The following is a 16,931-nucleotide window of genomic DNA, read 5'->3' as shown; positions in this document are numbered from 1 at the left end:
ACTCCTTTCAAGAACGTCATAAATCAAAAATCGTCAATTTTCAGTTGTGCATGTTTTCGGAATGCCCAGAAAATGTACTATATCCCATCAAAAGAGGCAATTTTTTATCTTAATATTTACCCGTTAGAGGGCAGAAAGTGTTGTTTTTGCATTTTGAATAAAAAGTATTGTTTAATTATCTTTTTAAATATACTTAACATTTTTCAAATAGTGGAAAAATCTTCAGGTTTAACCTAAAAAGATCTGTTGCACAGTAAAAAGACCAGTAAGTGGCTTGATATGTATTTTTAATACATTGTAATTTATTTTTAAACTTTAAAAACGTTCTCCTGAAAAATCAAGTATTTTGATTTATGACGTTCTTGAAAGGAGTGAGCGATATGTCCGGCAATTTGATGTTCGTGGTCACGATCAAATCAAATAAATTAACATATCTGAACATTTTTTTATTACATTTTGTTCTAAATATTTCACAGTACAAATAATCTTAAAATTCTAAAGCGCGAACACTATTTTTTGGAATAATGTAAAGATTTTTTTCGCAAACCATTTGACGATGGAATCAGCTCGCTCGAGTTACTATAATTGTGTATTTGCGATTACTAACTTTCGATGATATAATATTATTAAAAATAACTTAAAAACTAGAAATATATTCTGATACTTGACACAAAATAAAGACATTCAATTTTAAAAAATTGTAAATATTATAATCTTCTAAACATTCAAAACATCGGAATTTCCTTTACCTCAAAACAATTTCGTGTTAAAAGCAACATTTTATTTTAAAGAAATTCCATTGTGTGTAAAGTGATCACTTAATCAAGCCTATGACGGTCGTTAGCCATGTAAATGCTAAGACTTCTATATTCGCCTTCATCAAAATATATGTAAGTCTGGGCATTCACGGGGCTTACATGCGTCATAGGCTGGTTTAAGTGATCACTTTACACATGTGTAACATTCACCGATTCTACCCATGATTTACAACTCTTAATTGGAGATAATCTAGATTTGTGAACAAGTATTTGGCCACACTCCAAAATGTTGTAAAAAAATAACCCTAAAATGGAGAAAACCCAGATTTGTGAAGTATTTTGGCACAATGAAAATGTTGCAGCGAAAATTGTCTGGATACATCAATTAACCTGATTTTAGTCTGTTTTCTTTACATCAGTTTCTAAAGTAGCTTAGCTAATGAGTTTCGATCGTTTCTCACCGTTGTGGGTCAACATATGTCTTTTTAATGACCTTTTCAGCGAACATACAAAATCACACCGTGTGCATGCGAACGGTTTCTCACCGGTATGAGTCAGCATGTGTCTTTTCAAGTTACCACTTTCAGAAAATGTACATTCACATTGTGAACATGCGTAGGGTTTCTCGCAAGTATGGGTCAACATGTGTCTTTTTAAAGTCTCGTTCAACGAACATTTGTATTTACATTCCGTGCACGAGAACGGTTTCTCACCAGTATGAATGAACATGTGTCTCTTTAACGACCTTTTGAGTGAACATATATATTCGCAGCGAGTGCATGCGAATGGTTTCTCACCAGTATGAGTTAGCATATGTCTCTTTAAATTTCCTTTATCCGAAAATGTATATTTACACTGCGGACACGAGAAGGGTTTCACGGTCGAATGAGTCAACATGTGTCTTTTCAAATGAACATTCTGTGAAAATGACATTTTGCATTCTGCACACGTAAAAGGTTTCACATTCGTATGTGTTCCCATGTGTCTTTTTAAATCACTTTTACGTAAAGTAGTAAATTTACACTTTGGGCAAGAAAAATTGTTGCCATTGAAGCTACAAGGTACTGTGCTATCCTTTTCTGATGTATCATGTATTTTTGTGGTTATCATTTTATCTGAAAGGAAACAAGACAATCAAATTAAATCAAATTCAACCACAATTTTCATTTGCTTGTAAGGATTATTGTAACGGTAATTTGGTAGATTTAGAAGATTTAGTAGATTAGAAAAAAAAACTGGACAAGGAAAACTAAACAGCGAAGTTGCCAAGAAGAACAAGATTGAGTTGGGCTGCTTTTGGCAAACTTAAACAAATTTTACAAAATAAGGAGATTCCGACCTGTCTAAAAAGAAAAGTGTACGAATCCTGCATACTGCCTGTGAATACACATGCATTAGAGACTGTGGCTCTGACAAAGAGAAACACAGAGAAGCTCAAGTGTTCACAGCGATCCATGGAAAGATAAGTCTGTTCGATAAAAAAAATTAAAAAAATGAAGATACCAGGAAAAGAACCAAAATAGAGGAGATCATGGATCACGTGGCAAAACTCAAATGGTAAAGGGCAGGACATATTGCAAGACAGGATAATACAAGATTGACCCCAAAAATTTTACACTGGAGACATTGGGAGAACAAAAGAGGTGTCGGAAGACCCCAAAAGAGATGGTCTGACGACATAGTCGCTGTGGGGGGTAGAAACTGGCTGCAAGCAGCAACCGACAGAGAATGGAAAGAAAGGGAAGAGGCCTATATCCAGCAGTGAAGGACAGAAGGCTCATGAAGAAGAAGAAGAAGAATTTGGTGGATTTGAGAAATCTCCAATTTATAGTAGAATACTCACTAGGGGCATCTTTCGTATTGCAGGAAGATTCCAAGTATTTTTCTAGAATCCCGGAATAGTTAATGTCAATCTTAGCGTTTTGTGTGTTTATACTGGTCCCCGGTATAGCTGGCTCCTCGCTTGAACTTCCACATTCAGAATAGGTTCCTGGTTCCTCTTTGATGATAGGAATTTCCGGGTAGGTTTCCTTATCTACAGCAAAACATGATACATCTCCAACACAGCGTGGGACATTGCTTATAACCCCATCAGACTGCAGTGCCTTCTTGAGTATGGTGGAGTATGGTGCCCCCATGATGTCTGCAGTTGATGGCCCGGCGGTGCGAGCAGATGGTGGTTCCATTACGTCCGCAATTGTCTCCAGGATATCCGCATCCACATCGTCAAACCTCGCTTCAACCTTGACTCGAAGTACAGGAGTCTCCATTTGTTCTTCCATAATTCTAGAATAATTTGAAGACAACCGTAAAAAGTTTTAACATTGCGTACATTAAAATGCTTGAAGGTGAATTTAAATGCTTTATTAAATTGCATTCCAACGAACAAAATCATAACCGCGGTAAATACAAAATATCTATATTTTGGAGAAATAAAATGACTTTGTATTTTGATCCACTCACATTGTGTGTGGATGCGAGTGGATAAAAAAAAAGGTTATTTTATTTCTCCAAAATATATTAACAATGATCCACAAAGTTAATGCTTTAAATTTTCTACATCTATTTTGACTGCCTTTAATATTTGTGTGTACGGATTACTGATGTTACCCATAATGTAAGTGAGCTCACAAATTATTTTATTTTATTTTTTGACATCTCAACATGGATGAAGAATATGGAAGTCTGGGCATTTACGGGGCTTACAACCGTCATAGGCGGGTTTAAGTGATCACTTTACACACGTGTAACATTCACCAATTCTACCCATGATTGACAATCACACTTCTCAAATTCTTGGAAGTTATATCAAAGTAAGGTCCGAATCCTGGATTATACTCGAGAAACGCTAGAAAATATCCTTTTTTATTTTTAGCTTATAATTTGACCACTTAATTTATTTACAGCACTTTAAGTGTGTCCAAATACTTGTTCACAAATCTGGATTATCTCCAATTAGGAGTTATTTTTTATATTATTTTTGACATCTCAACATAGTCGATGATAACTCTATTTAAAATTTTGACAGAAGTCTTACCATGAAACAATTGATGTAATTACAAACTTCAAGGGGGTCGCAATCCGGGCAGCATAAGTTAGAGTAATGCGTTTAATAATATACCAACATTCACATTTAATGCACGATATCCTGTTTATTCTACGGAAAATATACAATACAACTGTCAAGCCACGGACCAGGACACGCCGCCATTTCACAATGAACCCAGAATGACCATAGACAATACGATCCGTTTGCGTCCGGTTTTATTATGATCTCTCATTTAGGTAACAACCTAACTAACTACATATATAACCATCAAGCCGCTCTCGCAAGGGTAGGCAGAGAGAATAGAACGCCACACCGATCTGTCTTTACAAACATTCTTCGCCTCTTCCACTCACATGCATCTCCTCATACAACCCGCCGATTATTTCAACTAGTTTTTGGAAAATAAAATAAAGTAAATTATGAAAACTATTTATTAATGAAAACATGGATATACATTCCTATACACAGGACCAACCTGCCGATGGTTATGCCTGTAGGAAGAGCTACCGCTATGTTGAACAATATCACATTGGATATTGACCTGTTCCATGTGTCCGAAGGAGTTTTCCGAAGCGGGATTCTTCTACGCCTTTAAGTCTTCTTGCTTACTTTTAATATATACGCCTTGAATATTTTTTGTTATGTATATATTAATTTTTTGTGGTTGAATAAATTGAATTGAATAAACCCCGAAGAAATGTCAACTTTTAAAAAGATGCATTATTTAACTACACAATGAATGCCAGGAACAAGTGCACGAGCTTTTATGTCTACAAATAATGTTTTAAAACTAAATAACTAACTAACCATCACACCGCTTTCCTACAGGAGTAGGCAGACAGAATAGAGCGCCACACCACTCTCTCTTTGCAAACATTATTCGCCTCTTCCACATAAATGCATCTCCTCATACATACCCGCCTTTCATTCAGACTTTCTGATCTTACCGCGCCCAGTTACTTAACATACTTGATCATGCCAAGTTTTCTATGATCTTCCCTCGCTTCTATTAAAACTGAACAGTAAAAAATATGAGGCGACTGTAGTTGAAAGTTTGTCCAACTCCGTGGTGTAATGGTCAGCGTGTTTAGCTACTGTGCTGGAGGTCCCGGGTTCGATTCCCAGGGGGGTGAAAATAAATATTAGTGATTTTACACTGTAATATTTATTTAATTGACTGGTTCCTGAAGCGCAAGAGTGATCACCTTGCCTTAATTGTAAGTAATGATCAAGTTAACAGTGCGTCAATAAGATGCAGTGCCCTATGCACCATTGGGTGCGGATAAGGGTACAAGTAATAATAAGTAGTTGAAAGCAGAAGCAGAGGAAGACGAGGAAAACTTTACATGATCAAGTATTTCAAATACTTGGGAATAATCGTCGAATATGTATGAACGTGGAGTAAGGTAACCATTCGTACTGGTTTTACCAGTACGGTGCTGGTTTTTTTTGGCATTGGTATTTTGTCAGTTGCGAAATAAAACCAGTACAGATTAGACCCCTATCTAAGTATTGTTCTGACTGAGTGAGCCACTGAATAATTATTGGACTAATAACATTATTTTTTCTGCATGTCAGTAACACACTTTTTTACAACTATGTTTTACTTTTTCATTTCTCAAATTTCTAAGACGATAACTGTAAAAAAAACCTTATACACATGTAAATGTTATATATATATATATATATATATATATATATATATATATATATATATATATATATATATATATATATATATATATATATATATATATATATATATATATATATATATATATATATATATATATATATATATATATATATATATATATATATATCTATATATATATCATGTTTATCGATCGATGAGTGAATCTTTCCCTTAAAATAAAACGCGCGTCCCCGTGTTGGGTAGTCACCACACAATAAAGAAATTAGCGATTTTAAATAGGAAAAATACGGAGATTCATATTCATGAGATTATGAATTATAAATGAAGTAAAAAATTATAATAATTTAGATTTGTTTGCTGAAATCTTGGTAACGTGGTAAATACAGATTTCGACATGACGAGATCAACTGCCAAATAACCCCTCCCCCTCCTAAAAAACCTGTACGTTGGGTTAAAAATGTGTACTGGTTTTTGCTTTTAAAAAAATATTCACCTTAACGTGGAGGCGAACATTATTTGAAAAGTTGAGGCATTCTATTCTTTCTGCCTACCCTTGCGGGAAGCTGCATGATGGTAAGTTAGTTTTGGTTAATGGTCTGGGCTTCGACGCAGAGCGGATCGGAGTCATCGATGGAGCCAGAAGTAGACTGCTCGCATACTTTTCTACTATTTATTATCAGTCTCTGATTTTTTTCAATGGGTTTCGATTTGAATTTCTCACTAGCGTGGATTGTCATGTGCCTTTTTAAATTTCCTTTCAGCGAACACACGTATTCGCACTTTGAACACGAGAAAGGTTTCTCACCAGTATGAGTTAGCCAGTGTTGTCTTAAATGAACCTTTTCTGAGCATTTATATTTACATTGTAAGCACGAGTAGGGCTTCTCATCAACGTGAGTTGACACATGTCTTTTGAGGGCCCATTTATCGGAAAAAGCAAGTTCACAGTACGAACATATGAAGGGTTTCGCGCAAACGTGAGTAAACACGTGCTTCATCAAATATTTTTTTTGAGCGCACGTAAAGTCACACTGAGAGCACGAAAAGGGTTTCTTGTCGCTATGAGTTATCATGTGGGTTTTTAAATGGACTTTCTGTGAAAATGTCTTGTCGCATTCTGAACATTTGAAGGGTTTCTCGGTAGAATGAGTGAACATATGTCTTTTTAAATGGTGTTTCTGGGAGAATCCTTTGTCGCATTCCGTGCAAGGGTAGGGTTTCTCAGAAGAATGAGTAAACATGTGTCTATGTAAATTGTGTTTCTGGGAAAATACCATGCCACATTCTTCGCACGTGAAGACTTTCTCGCCGGTGTGAATAAAAATGTGTCTCTTTAAATCACTCTTTTGTGTGGCCGTAAATGTACACTCAGGGCACGAAAATGTTTTTATCATGGACAAAATTAATCCATTATTCTTTTCTGATATCTTGTATTCTTTTCTGCTTTGCTCCATATCTAAAACAACAACAAAAAAACACTCTAATTAAAAATTAATTGAAATATGAGGACATCCCGCGTATAAATTAAAATTGTAAATTTTCATTTTGTTTCTTTGCGTTAAATTTTATTTTATTCTTTGAATTTGTTATTAAAAAAAGAACAGAAAAATATTTTTATGAGTATTTTATATGCCTTTCTTTTACTCACTAGACTAGTACCATGTTTAACTTGCATAAGCTTGTTTATTGGTACGAGTGTGCAACCCCGAGTGACTTAGCCATAATTCTTCTTTTCCTAACTGCTATTCCACCGCCATTTGCTTTTCCATATAGCGTTGAGGACATATCATCGGCCATAGCCGAATAATACGATCTATTTCAGATTTACCTACCTCCATTATCCGTTTATGAATACTTGTTTTATACCAAGTTTTGTTATTTGATGACTTTACGGATAATGGATCAGATTGTGCAACTTAACTGAATAATAATGTTTTCTTAATTTATTATGTTCTTTCGATCAAAAGAGACCCAATTAAGGTGGATTTTAGAAATATTTAAACTAGGGTATGTATTAAGTTTAACCCTCCAATAAAGAAACAACTTGGAAGGCTTGACTCTAGCCAATATCTAAACACGACAGATTCTTTAGTTCTTTGGACACTTTGCGCGTGACAGTGAGGATAGCCTGGAACGTTTGGTTGTGATCGGTAGCCTAGAGGGGAAGAGAGGGAGAGGAAGATCTCCACACGATAGACCGATGGAGTTAAGGCAGCATCAGGCACCTCGGTGGTTGGAGCGCTACGTGCAGCGCAGGCAAGGGATAGCTGGAGAAGAGTCATAGCTCCCACAAGGGTCACAAGTGGGACCCTTCTTTACTCTTCATTTCTGAGGGTTGTCCCTCAGAAATGAGGAGTAAAGAAGACTGTCTTAAAACATAATGACACGGTTCAAGTACTTTCGGAGGAGGAGTTTCGTTGGATCGTAGATTGTTTTGATCATCTGGATCACTCTGGACAGTGTCTGTCCACAAGGGTCACAACCTTCGGTAATGAGGAATAAGATCGAGAAGAAGAAAGAAACAAGATATAGAAGAATAACTTACCACAGTCATTATTCCTGTCGCGAGAGAGTTCTAAGCATTCTTGGTCGATCTCAGGATAAGAAAGGTCGACCTCAATGTAGTGTTTTGTGCTAGTTCCAGGTATGGATGGGTCCTCGCTAACGTATTCATCAGTTTCGCCATGTTCAGAATGTGCTGGTTCTGCATTGATGATAGGAACTTCTGGGTAGATAAACTCCTCCTTCACAGTGGAATGTGAAACATCTCCACCACTAGTAACGCCATCAGACTCCGGTTCGCGTGGTGCGTGTAGATAACCGCCATGATTGCTTATTTTTCGTTTAATATTTGTGTCGGCAGTAGGACATATAACCGTAGAATAGATAGAATTGGAACGTGGTAAATCGTAACTGCTTGTAGCAGGCGTCGATGTGTCGGGACGTGATGGTACGTTTTCAGTATGGAGAGCTTCTGGTTCTAAATCGCCAGTCTCCGATTTTGCTTTCACATGAGCTGTAGTGAGATCCATTCTTTAATAATCTAGAATATTTAATAAACATTTATTTTTAAAACGTATATCATTGCAAAATCTAAAAGATCTGTGTATTCCAGACAAATAGGTTGTTAGACGTCTCACTCTTCGATCGCCAACAACTGCAATGGGCAAAGTGATCTTACCAGGGTCCGATGGAGTGGAATGCTCTTCCACCAGTGGTTAGAAATAGTGAGAGTGAGATGATCTTCAGAAAAAACTAATAACACATTTGTTGCTAAATCATTTCCCCCATCTTCTTTGCACCAATTCATTCACAGCGAAGCGCCCTTGCCTTGAGGTAGTATTTTACGAAAATGGCGCTTTATATTAATTATCAAAATGTATTATTATTATTGTGTCATTGAAAATTTCACCTGATTTTTGGCAGATATTTGATTTGACATTTGCCACTTGGTATGTACATGTATTTAAATAAAAAAGTACTTGGTAAATATCACTATTTTTTAAACTCTGTGACACTTCTCTAATATGCATGTTGTATTTCATAGTGATGTTGAATGCATCGAAACACATATCGCTCACTCCTTTCAATAACGCCATATATAAAAAATAATCAATTTTTAATTGTGCATATTTCGGAATGCCCAGAAAATGTACTATATTTCAGGAAAAGCGGCATATTTTCAACTTAATGTTTACCCGCTACAGGGCAGAATGTGTTGATTTTGCATTTTTAAGAAAATGTTTTGTTTAATTATTTTTTTAAATATGCTAAATATTTTTCAAATGGAGAAAAAACATTCAGGTTTTACCTAAAAACATGTGTTGCACAATAAAATTCAATAAGTGGCTTGATATTTATTTTTAATACATTTTATTATATTTTTTAACTTAAAAAAACGATCTCCTGAAAAATCAAGTACTTTGATATACGACGTTGTTGAAAGGAGTGAACGATATCAATACTGATGTTAATAAAAAGTAGTATTTACGAAGTATTTTTTTTTCCATATTCGAATTAAATTAAATATTTGAATACGACACAGCATGCATCCAAACATCAAAAATATATATCTACGTCTATACTGTACTTTTTAAGGTATGTTATTACTGTACTGTTAGTACTGAGGGTTTAAGGTATGTTATTAGCTTGTTTAAGTGATCACATCGTGTATCATTTAACGTACTACCGATGGTCAAACAACGGCTTAACACATTTTTTGAAACTAGTGCATATTCTATAAATGAATTTTCGTATTTTAAAGCATAATTTTCAGTGTATATAAATATTTATAAAAAAATAATATTAATATATATACATATATATATATGTATATATATATATATATATATATATATATATATATATATATATATATATATATATATATATATATATATATATATATATATATATATATATATATATATATATATATATATATATATATATATATATATATATATATATGTATATATATATATATGTATATATATATATATATATATATATATATATATATATATATATATATATATATATATATATATATATATATATATATATATATATATATATATATATATATATATATATATATATATATATATATATATATATATATATATATATATATATATACACATATACATATACATATACATATACATATACATATACATATACATATACATATACATATACATATACATATACATATACATATACATATACATATACATATACATATACATATACATATACATATACATATACATATACATATACATATACATATACATATACATATACATATACATATACATATATATATATATATATATATATATATATATATATATATATATATATATATATATATATATATATATATATTTATATATATATATATATATATATATATATATATATATATGTATATATATATATATGTATATATATATATATATATATATATATATATATATATATATATATATATATAAATATATATATATATACGTATATACACACATACACATAATTTTTTTCTTGATACACACCTACACAATCCTAACAAACGATGGACATAATAAAAATAAAGAACAACCCTATTTCACAACCTGGCACGAAGTCCTAACCACGACACTGAAAGACAACAATAACACAACGCAGTACTTTACACAAAGATGCAGCACTTTAGATCAAAAAGTTAATATTACGTATATGATACAAAATAGCACTCACGTTTTATGATAGGTCCCTATTTATTACACTGAGCGGGGATTACAACCTGCACGTCATGACGCTGCGCGTCTCCATTCACACAGAGAAAATAGCCATAAACAATAAGCAATTGTCATAGACAAAAATAATAAAGAATTACTAGACGTCCACTATCAAACGGTAGGTACCTAATCACCTACGCTGCACCCGCGTTCGCCTCGATACACGAAACCAAATACAACAAGCTGCAGACTCTACAAAATCGCACTTTTAAAATTGAAAATAATACACTTCATCACGAAAACCTCAAGAAAATTTGCGGTCGCCGGAAAATCGACACAATAAATCAATGCTTTGCGAAATTCACAAAAAACGCGCAGAAAGCAAACACAAACAAATTACAAAGGAGCCCCCTCGTCCGCGACCTCGGTTCGTATGGAATGGAAGTCTCCTTAATGCCTTTTAGGTACAAACACAGACTCCCACTACACTACTACATTACTAACAACACACCTGGACCCGATGCCCCCTCCGCACAAGAAAGCTACTGAGTTAAATGAACTAGTTTTTTTTTTTAAATAACTTTATGTCCAAGTAACTCTGAAATATAGCCACTACTAATACAACACCGCTTATCATGGCCTCAGGCTTCAACTTTTAAAGTTTTATAACTAATGCCTATTCGTGGATCTACTCTTTATGTTAAGTTACTATAATTTCATGTACCTAATTCATCAGTGAAAATTCTAGGCAAAAACACTCGCTATCTCGCTAGAGGCATGAGTTTTTACATTTCATTGATTCTAAGTTAGCAGTGAAGTTACATAGGTGTATGATTTTACTTCTTAATTTATATATATATATATATATATATATATATATATATACATAATTAAAACATACTTACAATACGTCTAAAAGTTTGTATTTATTATATCACTACACTATTCTTTTTTTCATCCCACCACGAAACCCTTTTTTTTCGTCCTTGTACCACTGTACCACACACCTCGTACTATATATCATACTACCAACCCACCCATTGAAATCACCAGCCAGAATCTTTTCAGTATTCATTTTTCCATTCATCACACTCAATACATTCATCCAAAACTCTACTTCTCAGACTCGCTGTTGGAGTTAACAGGAGCATATCCTATCAACACACGTAGCTTTGTTAATCCGACTTTGAATATGACAAACTTGAGTCTTGCGTTGACGAACACATACTCTTTCATACATTCTACCATCCTGGGGATAGAAACGCGGCGACGCCCGTTTCTATTAATATCACAAAACAGAATTTTTATCCAAGCTAAAATTCTTCACGTGAATGGTTTACTTTCCGCTACTTTTTGCATCCATTCACACTCTGAACAGGAGAAGGGTTTCCCACCAGTAAGTATATTCATGGGTGTCATTAATATCATTTCTTTCATTTGTAATCACACTCTGAACAAGAGAAGGGTTCAACACTCGGTGTCCGCGAGTGGAATGATTTATTTGATGAAAAATACCTATGTGCGTACGAGCCGGTCGCCCTGTCACTCGCGCGCGCGACCCCCACCACTTTCCACTGGTCCCCCGTTGGCCTCAGCGCACAGTGTGCAATCGATCTAGCTTTACTTTAATCATTTTTTTCATGTTTTAATTTTACATATTTGAATATCAAAACTCCTTAATTATTAACCGGTGCAATCTTCTGCTTACCTGTTTTATTTTAAGCGTCAAATATGTGTTATGTATCACGTCGCAAAGTTGATGAACAGCGTGACACCAGATTTCAACTCCTAGTCAGTCGCGGATCAACGCCCGGTTTGATTAGATATTTGTCTGACTGTAGATTTTTTTTAAATATACGTTACTAAGCAAAGTATTTTATTTATATTTATTCTAAAAAAATACTTAATAATCTCGTATTAGTATGTAAATTCATTCAATTTATAAAACATGTAAAAAATGGGCGAAAATATTTTAATTGTTCATTCAATTAGACCTTCGAAAAAATCTCCCTCTTACCCCGCTGTGATATAAATGTGTATATTAAGTTTCATTTCTTATTATTTTAATGCAGTTATTTATATTTCCCCGAATTCCCCCGTTTAGGAGATATTTTTATTTTTCAGTGGATCGTGTATCGATTTCGAGAAGAGAATTTTATGGCGTATGGCGGAATAGCAATAAAAATAACCGTAATTAACACCTCTGGAACTATATATCTGATAAATTTAATTTACACAACTATCATTAAATCTTTATAAAACATATATAAATAATATCGCGTCTAGGCCCTTTCATAAAATACTGAAGAAAGAAAAAGCATTACAGTGAAGCAATATTTTAAACAGAAAATGCAAACTAGCTGGATAAAGAGTTATTGGTTCCTACTGTATTTCATCCTTTTATTTTACCAATGATTGAATGAAATAAAGAAAATACTTAACAAAAAGGTCGATCTTCTTAAGATTTTGACAATTGCAGTGCTGCAATTAAAAAAAAAAGAATTTTAAAAATATTGATAAATATCAATCTTTACAAGAAACTGCTTTAGTATTTGAGGTAAAGTTGCGGGTATCGGGAAAGAGGGATGCAGCCAATATTTTAAACGAACTTTCAAATGCATAGCAACCATATGCAGCGGTTTGCTACGTCGGGGTCGACACATGGCTAGGGTTTTAGGGTTTCTATTTTTTGTGATGACGATATGTTTCCGTGTTTCGTTTATACGATATATATATGAGGGAATGCCAGAATAAAATTTAAAGAATGTTTTTACTTACAGTTAGTTTTTTATTTATAAAAGTCCGTACACTGAAATCAGAATAATTACTAAATACTTAATACTATATCTTTATGAATTAAAGAAGCAAAATGAAAATCTTAAAAAACGTCCGATGATATCAACGCTGTAGGTGGAACGCGTTTTAGCTCTGGCCTTTCCAGCGTTGGTTCCGCTCGGCAATCTCCGTTCTCATTCGTCGTTACTCGTCCTGTCAGCGCTGCAAATTTGACGGTGTAGCTAGATAGCCTACAAATGCATTACTTATACGTGCTACTGTCATTAAAAGAAATAGAATTTTACAGATAATCAAACCAATTCCATGTACTATGAAATAAATTTGGAATTATTCGCTGAATATGTCACTTAAACAAAAGATATGTGCATTAAGTCATACCCGTGGTAGTATATCGTCGTGTTGGGGAAACAAGGTTCTATGTAGCACATTTAGGTATTTTCACATTTAACTATAACTCTATTCAGATTTAAATTTCGGTTATATCTGTACAAAAATTACAAAAAACCAAATCAATCGTCAGAAATTCAAAGGGAAACAAAGTTCTATCTCGACTAATTTCATACTATATATTCAAGATGGCGGAATAGCTGAGTTTTGTGAACCGCCAAACTCCAGTTTTGTGTGACGTAACTGGTGAATTTTTATGAATTAATATATTCCCGAAAAAAATATACAGAATGGTAGTGTAAACATAAATTTTTCATATTTTAAGTAAAAATCAGTAATTTTCGCGATAATCTGTTGAATTTATCATTATTTACAAGAGGCAAACTGGTTGCTGCTAAAAAAGTACACAATAAGAAAAATTTCTTGGAAAAGTGCAAATTTAAGTGCGGGACACTGGATTCCAAAGATGTAAGAACATCATTCATAAAAAGCATTATGAACTGTCACAAAATGAAAAAAAAAAATTTATTTCTAAAATATCATTTTGTTTCCGAAAGAAAAAAGTTTACGTCTAAATACTATTTAAAAAATGAATCAATCATGTTTCGTACATGCAAAACATTTTATTTGGGAACTCTAGATAGGTATATCTCAGAAGGTTATTTATGGTGTCCATATTAGAAGACGCTACAACAGGTATACCTTCACAAGACAAATGGGGTAAACATGGAAAAAGAAAACACAAAATTGCTAAGAAAAAAGGCGTTTGGTCAGGGATCATATAAATTCATTACCTTATGTCTTCTCATTCACTCATGTCTTCTGCCATAACAAATGTCTTAATCAACAATAAATAAGTGGAGGGTATTATTGTCAAATACTCAACTCCCGGACATTCAGCGGTTCAAGAAGTGGATAATGTACTCTAGAATTGAGAGTATTTTGAAAGTGAAAGAGTATTATTTACCTCTTTCCCTGTTGAGACTGTTAAAACAGATAAACACTTCGAAATCATATCGTATTGTAATGCTGTAATGTAATTATTTTTTTGATAACTGCAAAAATTGAACTACAAAAATCAATATTTCAAAGTCGATCCGGAGAAATAGGATGATTTTCGATTTGTGGAATTTTATTATTTATTATTTATGGAACAGGTAGATGATTTCGTGTATTTGGGTAGTATGTTTTCTAGGGATGGAAAGATTGATAAAGACATAGAAAGGAGAGTGAATGCTGGGAACAAAGTAAGTGGTGCACTGAAATCAGTGATAGCAAATAAAAACCTATCAGCGGAAGCTAAACTGACAGTGCACAACGAAGTTCTGGTCCCAACTCTAATGTATGGAAGTGAAACATGGAGTTGGCAAACGAAGGATGAAAGTAGACTGAATGCAGTCGAAATGCGATCTCTCAGAAGAATGTGCGACAAAACGATGTATGATAGATGTGCGAATAGTGAAATAAGGAAGGAATGCAAAGCTGAGATAAGCATTATCGATAAAATTAAGAAAGGTGTGTTGAGATGGTTTGGACATGTAGAACGAATGAGTGAGGAAAGAACGGTAAAACAAATTTATGAGGCGAATGTTAGTGGGAAAAGAAGCAGGGAAGACCGAAAAAAAACATGGCACGATCAGGTATGCCAAATACTCTCCATACAACGGTGGCCCGGCCTGTTGTGTAATCACACTCTTAATAAGAGAAGCGTTATCACCAGAATGTATATTCATGTGTCTCACTACTGTCTATTTTACTAAACATTTGTAATCGAGAAGGTGTTAAAACACCAGTGTGAATCAACATGTGACTCTTTACAAACCATTTCCGTGAAAATTTATAATCACACTCTGAACAAGAGAAGGGTTTGTCACCAGTGTGAGTAGACATGTGATTCTTTAAATTCACTTTAGGTGAACATTTATAATCACACTCTGAACAAGAGAAGGATTTCTCACATGTAGCTCACTACTTTCAACAACGTCAAATATCTTCAAAAAAATATCTTCGAAAAAACCTTCAGGTTCTACCTAAAAAGATCTGTTGCATTGTAAAAAGTTCAAAAGGTGGCTTAAAATGTATTTTGAATACATTTTATTATATTTTTAAACAAAAAACCGATCTCCTGAAAAATCATTTTTTTTGATACATGACGTTGTTGAAAGGAGTGAGCGATATGTGAATAGATACGTGACTCTTTAAATTCCCTTTCCGTGAACATTTATAATCACACTCTGAACAAGAGAAGGGTTTCTCAACAGAGTGAGTGGACATATGATTTTTTAAATCCCCCTTCCGTATACATTTATAATTACACTCTGAACAAGAGAAGGGTTTCTCACCAGTGTGAATGGACATGTGATTCTTCAAATTCACTTTCTGTGAACATTTATAATTACACTCAGAACAAGAGAAGGGTTTCTCATCAGAATGTTTATTCATGTGTCTCATTAATGTCCATTTTATTGAACATTTGTAATCACACTCTGAACAAGAGAAAGGTTTCTCATCAGTATGAATTAACATGTGACTGTTTAATTTTCCTTTCCGTGAACATTTGTAATCACACTCTGAACACGAGAAAGGTTTCTCACAGGTGTGAGTGGACATGTGATTCTTTAAATCCCCTTTCCGTGTACATTTATAAAAACAGTCTGAACAATAGAAGGATTTTTCACCAGTATGAATTAACATGTGACTCTTTAACTTTCCTTTCCGTGAACATATATAATCACACTCTAAACAAGAGAATGGTTTCTCACCAGTGTGAGTGGTCATGTGATTCTTTAAATTCACTTTCTGTGAACATTTAAAATCACACTCTGAACAAGAGAAGGGTTTTTCACCGGTGTGAGTGAACATGTGATTCTTTAAATTCACTTTCAGTGAACATTTATAATCACACTCTGAACAAGAGAAGGGTTTCTCACCAGAGTGAATCGACATGTGCCTCTTTAAATCCGCTTTACGTGAACATTTATAATCACACTCTAAACAAGAGAAAGGTTTTTCACCAGTGTGAGTGGACATGTGATTCTTTAAATCCCCCTTCCGTA

The 16,931-nt window shown here is 33.7% G+C and overlaps 3 protein-coding genes across 5 annotated transcripts in view; all 3 read right to left on the bottom strand.

Moving 5' to 3' along the window:
* Positions 1 to 430: 430 nt before the first annotated feature.
* LOC148299527 (uncharacterized) lies at positions 431 to 3,968 on the bottom strand. Its single transcript, XM_088275972.1, has 3 exons — positions 3,796 to 3,968; positions 2,602 to 3,044; positions 431 to 1,873 (listed from the first exon to the last, which is right to left on the bottom strand). The coding sequence occupies exons 2-3, from the start codon at positions 3,038 to 3,040 to the stop codon at positions 1,191 to 1,193; spliced, it is 1,122 nt and encodes a 373-aa protein (XP_088132098.1). The 5' UTR covers positions 3,041 to 3,044; positions 3,796 to 3,968; the 3' UTR covers positions 431 to 1,190.
* A 1,689-nt stretch (positions 3,969 to 5,657) lies between these two features.
* On the bottom strand, positions 5,658 to 10,801 carry LOC148299526 (uncharacterized). The gene is made up of 3 exons (XM_088275966.1): positions 10,712 to 10,801; positions 8,010 to 8,507; positions 5,658 to 6,920 (listed from the first exon to the last, which is right to left on the bottom strand). The coding sequence occupies exons 2-3, from the start codon at positions 8,494 to 8,496 to the stop codon at positions 6,043 to 6,045; spliced, it is 1,365 nt and encodes a 454-aa protein (XP_088132092.1). The 5' UTR covers positions 8,497 to 8,507; positions 10,712 to 10,801; the 3' UTR covers positions 5,658 to 6,042.
* A 2,658-nt stretch (positions 10,802 to 13,459) lies between these two features.
* The window catches only part of LOC148299525 (uncharacterized), a 7,249-nt gene continuing 3,777 nt past the window's right edge, over positions 13,460 to 16,931 (bottom strand). For 2 of the 3 annotated variants that reach the window (XM_088275960.1, XM_088275961.1), the window contains exon 3: positions 13,460 to 16,931. This exon is cut by the window's right edge and continues 765 nt beyond it. In XM_088275960.1, the coding sequence (XP_088132086.1) occupies positions 16,009 to 16,931 (923 nt within the window). In that variant the 3' untranslated portion in view covers positions 13,460 to 16,008. The other variant, XR_015839062.1, reaches the window with a different exon arrangement.

Source organism: Brachycentrus maculatus, unplaced genomic scaffold (genome assembly GCF_059751285.1).
Source record: "Brachycentrus maculatus isolate JH-2025_06_01 unplaced genomic scaffold, ASM5975128v1 h1tg001102l, whole genome shotgun sequence".
Lineage (NCBI taxonomy): Eukaryota > Metazoa > Arthropoda > Insecta > Trichoptera > Brachycentridae > Brachycentrus > Brachycentrus maculatus.
The sequence above is the reverse complement of the archived record's forward strand: the minus strand, read 5'-3'. Positions and strand labels throughout refer to the sequence as shown.

Bases quoted from the DNA above. Each gene is read 5' to 3' on its own strand.
- LOC148299526 (XM_088275966.1), bottom strand. From the start codon at position 8,496: ATGGATCTCACTACAGCTCATGTGAAAGCAAAATCGGAGACTGGCGAT. The intron at 6,921-8,009 runs GTAAGTTATTCT...TTGTTGTTTTAG, and splicing joins CGACAGGAATAATGACTGTG to ATATGGAGCAAAGCAGAAAA.
- LOC148299527 (XM_088275972.1), bottom strand. From the start codon at position 3,040: ATGGAAGAACAAATGGAGACTCCTGTACTTCGAGTCAAGGTTGAAGCG. The intron at 1,874-2,601 runs GTGAGTATTCTA...GTTTCCTTTCAG, and splicing joins CAATACGAAAGATGCCCCTA to ATAAAATGATAACCACAAAA.